A 4455-nucleotide genomic window follows, 5' to 3' on the forward strand; every position below is an offset into this window, starting at 1 on the left:
AGACAAGCTCAAGGACAAAGGGAAAACTGCCTTGCTACTCCTCCTCGACCTATCGGCCGCTTTTGACCTGGTGGACCATGAAGTTCTGTGAAAACACCTGGCCTCGGCTGCCCACTTCTCGAGGGACGCAATAGCAATGTTCCAATCCTTTCTAAACAACATCCTGTAAATTATTTTGTCCTTGAAACCTTCTAATTGCCAAGGGTGACAACTGCCCCGCCCAAATAATCAAAGACACAGCTAGAGACCTAGCGCCATTCATATAAATTAATAAATCATTCCTTCATGACCAATACTGTCCCAAGTAACTTAAAAGAGTCCTGGGTCTTACCACTGCTAAAAAAACAGACTCGGGACCCATCCATCCCAACTAACTACAGGCCTATTACCATGGTGCCCTTCCATCTCCAAATAATTGATAAAGTAGCGTACCTGCAAATACAGAACTACCTTGAGGCTAACCACCTCGTAGGCTCCCGCCAATCCGGCTTCAGGTCTCAACATGGTACGGAAACAGCACTAATCGACTTAAATACCCAAATAGACAAGCTCAAGGACAAAGGGAAAACTGCCTTGCTACTCCTCCTCGACCTATCGGCCGCTTTTGACCTGGTGGACCATGAAGTTCTGTGAAAACACCTGGCCTCGGCTGCCCACTTCTCAAGGGACGCAATAGCAATGTTCCAATCCTTTCTAAACAACAGAACAATGAGAGTTTTCTCTTCATCAGCATCTGCAGACCCCATTCAGACCACATGTGGCGTTCCACAAGGTTCTTGTGTATCGCCAACCTTGTACAAAATATTTACCAAGCCTCTATTTGACAAATTGGACAGACTGGGTGTCACCTACGTGAACTATGCAGATGCCACACATATCCTCATTCCCCTTTTGGGCAATTTCGGCATGGATACGGCTCTGGTAAATAAAATCTACCTCCTCATTCAGGCATGGATGGCATCCGATGGCCTCTGCATGAATGGTGACAAAACAGAGCTCCTGATCGTTGGATCAGCTGCCAACCTAAAAAAACTCAACTCAAACTACTCTGCCTTTAGCATAGACAGAAATACAATTAAGATAGTTAAAGCCTCGACTCCACCCGTACCCTAAGTAAACAGGTAAACACCTTGGCGTCGTCATCCGCCTACACCTACAAGCTAATCAGGGCCTGTAGGTGTAGGCGGATGACGATGATTCTTAGCCAAAGCAAGCTGTATTATCCTCGCCAAACGCACTAATACTATAAAAACTGGCAGGCACAGACATGGTGGTAGCAGATGACTTTTCAGGCTGTTTTCCATGAGAGAAGCTTGACCAAAAACAATTCGCTGGATTTAGGCAGCAGCACCAAGTTACCATGAAGGTGTTAACAAATACATCTTAGACAAAATCCAAATTTTACAGAACAATGTGCTAAGAACAGCCCTGAATATACCCAACAGAAAACATGTCTCTGAATTCAGGAGAGAACACCACTGGCTGAGGAGAATCCTGCTCAAAACAGTCTCCCTTAATTTCAAGTGCCTTAACAACACAGCAGCCCCATACCTAACAGGGAGAATAGTTAGAAAACCATCCCCCCACCCCTCTGGGGTTGCCAACTACTTCTGCCTGAACATACCCAGATTCAAGCTAAAAAGATCAGGAGGGAATCTCTTCCCTGTGAAACCCGCCCAGTCCTGGAACGCTCTACCTCCAGCTTTCAGAGCCGACCAATCCTACCGCAGCTTTAAGCGCAATACCTTAAACTAGCTGCGTTCCAATGACTCATGATCTCCAATGTACCTAATTACCGTGTATATGCCTTACTCATCTTCTACATGCTACCTTACTGCATAGCCTTGTTGTTTCTCTGCTGGATTATGTCTGATGCCCTCCTGCCTTGCCTGTAACCCAATTTCACTATGTAACCTAAGTTTTAAGTATTCTTGTACTTGTTGCACCCAGTTAGCTATGGGTTCGGTGCGCCCTACAAATTAATAAACAAACAAACAAACAAACAAACAAACTATGTTACAGAAATGCTGCTATATTTAACAAGTCATGTTGAGTTCATCTGTATTTTATGAAATAATGGTCCTTAATTTCTGAATGTAATTTTTATGATCCAACTGCTCTGTGCAGTTCATTTGCATTTTATCAAATAACGGTTCTTAATGTTTGAAAGCACTTTTTTATGATTTAGCTGTTTTATTTCTCATGTATGCACTTTTATGGCTCCATAGCCGAAATAAAGTTTTAGAAAAAGAAGTTAATAGCAGTATATAGTGCTTTACCAGTTATATTTTTCATGACCTTTTCTTTATTTCATTGTCTCTTCAGGAGCTGATGTCTTGCATGTCTAACTATGCTGGATCTCAACAGCAGCTCCACCTATCAAATTCCACATTTTGTCCTGATCTGCTTTCCACGCTTCCAGAACTGGCAGCATTGGCTCTCCATCCCTCTGGCTCTTCTTTTATTTGTTGCAATTGTTGCCAACATCACAATGCTAGTAGTCGTATGGAGAGAAGAGAGCCTCCATGAACCCATGTACTATTTTCTCAGCATCCTTGCAGCCATAGATCTGGTACTATGCACAACCACCACACCAAAAATCCTGGGCATCCTCTGCTTTGACTTGAGGACTATCGATTTAGCTGGATGCTTCACTCAGATGTACTTCATGAGCACTTTCCTGGAAATGGAGTCTACCACTTTCCTGTTCATGGCCTATGACCGCTACGCTGCCATCTGCAACCCCTTGAGATACTCTTCCGTCATCACTGGCAGCTTTGTTGGGAAGGCTCTGCTGTTTATTCTAGGCAGAAACATCTTGATTGTTCTGCCTATGCCGCTGCTCGCTGCCCGACACCGTTACTGCTCAAGAAATATTATTGAAAATTGTATATGTAGCAATGTATCAGTGACATCCCTTGCTTGCGCTGACAATACAATCAACAGAATATATCAGCTGATCATTGCATTTGGTTTCCTAGGAGGTGACTTCATCCTCATTTGTCTGTCGTATTGCGTGATTCTATGGGTGGTATTGAAGCTTCAGTCCGATGGGTCAGCGATGAAGGCATTTGGCACCTGCATCTCCCACTTAATCTTGATTTCATTTTTTTACAGTATTCTTTTAGTCTTGATCTTCACAAACTTCTCAAACATCTCCATTCCAAAAGAAGTCCCAATCATGTTGAATGTTCTTCATCTCCTGGCTCCACCTGCCCTAAATCCAATTGTTTATGGTGTGAGGACCAAAGAGATCCGTCAGGGTATAATGAAAATGCTAATTAACATCCAACATATTCTGAAATTCAGATGAATGAATACCCAGTTGGCAGAAACCAATGGGACGGGGTTGGGATCACCACACTGGTCAATCCATCTCTGCTGCCCCATTAACCTGGAACAAGATCTGAGGGCCTCATTTACAAAAATGTTTTAAGATGGCAAAGTCCCATTGAAAACATGTTTGGAAATAAGGCCCTGAGTCTCTACAAGAAACATATAGTATGCTCCTCACCTTCAAGCAGTACCATCCAGTGTATCAGTGGGGGATGGTGAATTTTTGTTTAGAAAATGCATATACTTTGTTGCTGATTTAATATGAAGTGCTCTAAGACTCTCTGGGATTTGTTACGAGTTTGGTGATGTGCAACAAAAGTGTCAGCCGGTGTTGTGGCTTGGCGCCGAGGAAGGTGGACGCCTAGACGCACATCTCCGGCCCACCAACTGTATATCCTACCTGTAATGTGCTCTTCTTAAAAGTCTTTCCTGCATTTTTGGTACTCCATTGAGCACTTGTTGAGGTCTGCCTGTTTCTACTTTCGGAACGATGTTCTAGATGCCTGGAACCCACTGCGGCCACCCTCTCCATGTCAATTCGCCTCTCGTGTGGAGGCTTCTGGCGATGTCTGTGACGCAACCTGCTTGACTGGGCCTGCTCGGGCCTCTTTGCTCACATTCAACGCCACCTCATGGCTATTTAATATAACAGCTAAAAGAAAAGAGAAGAAAAGAATTGCCTATAAATAAAAAGATACAAACATTCCTGTGGCATTTTATTTCATTTTGATCAAACTCTATATATCAGGTCTAACCCAACGCCTCCTCCTGGTTATTGTTATCCACTGTCTGGCCTTCATAATAATTCCTTAGAATAGCCTCGGGTAAAATAGCCAAAAATCTTTAAGGATTTACAATCTCCTTCGGCCACACTTAAAAGACTGAAAAGTAACTCGCCTCTGCCGCTACCACCCACTGTGCCTGTCATTGAAGCTATTTTACGAGAGATTAGGTCACTCAAACCTTTCATTGAAACTACCAACCAAAATGTACAACAGCTCGATGAAAGATGGAATGTCGTTGAAAACAGAATGAGTGAAATGGAAACTAGAATAAGCTCTCCAGAAGATGTCTCAGCAAGATTTACTCAGTTGGAAAAAGAAGTGCAGTACCTCCAAA

The 4455-nt window shown here is 43.3% G+C and overlaps 1 protein-coding gene across 1 annotated transcript; it reads left to right on the top strand.

The window, feature by feature from the left end:
• The first annotated feature begins 2350 nt into the window (after positions 1–2350).
• LOC138528181 (olfactory receptor 56A4-like) lies at positions 2351–3313 on the top strand. The gene has a single exon (XM_069639635.1). It carries the CDS (start codon positions 2351–2353, stop codon positions 3311–3313), a length of 963 nt encoding a protein of 320 aa, XP_069495736.1.
• The last annotated feature ends 1142 nt before the right edge of the window (positions 3314–4455 follow it).

Source organism: Ambystoma mexicanum, chromosome 7q (genome assembly GCF_040938575.1).
Source record: "Ambystoma mexicanum isolate Mex_15411 chromosome 7q, UKY_AmexF1_1, whole genome shotgun sequence".
Lineage (NCBI taxonomy): Eukaryota > Metazoa > Chordata > Amphibia > Caudata > Ambystomatidae > Ambystoma > Ambystoma mexicanum.

Coding starts and splice junctions, on each gene's coding strand:
- LOC138528181 (XM_069639635.1), top strand. CDS start 2,351: ATGCTGGATCTCAACAGCAGCTCCACCTATCAAATTCCACATTTTGTC.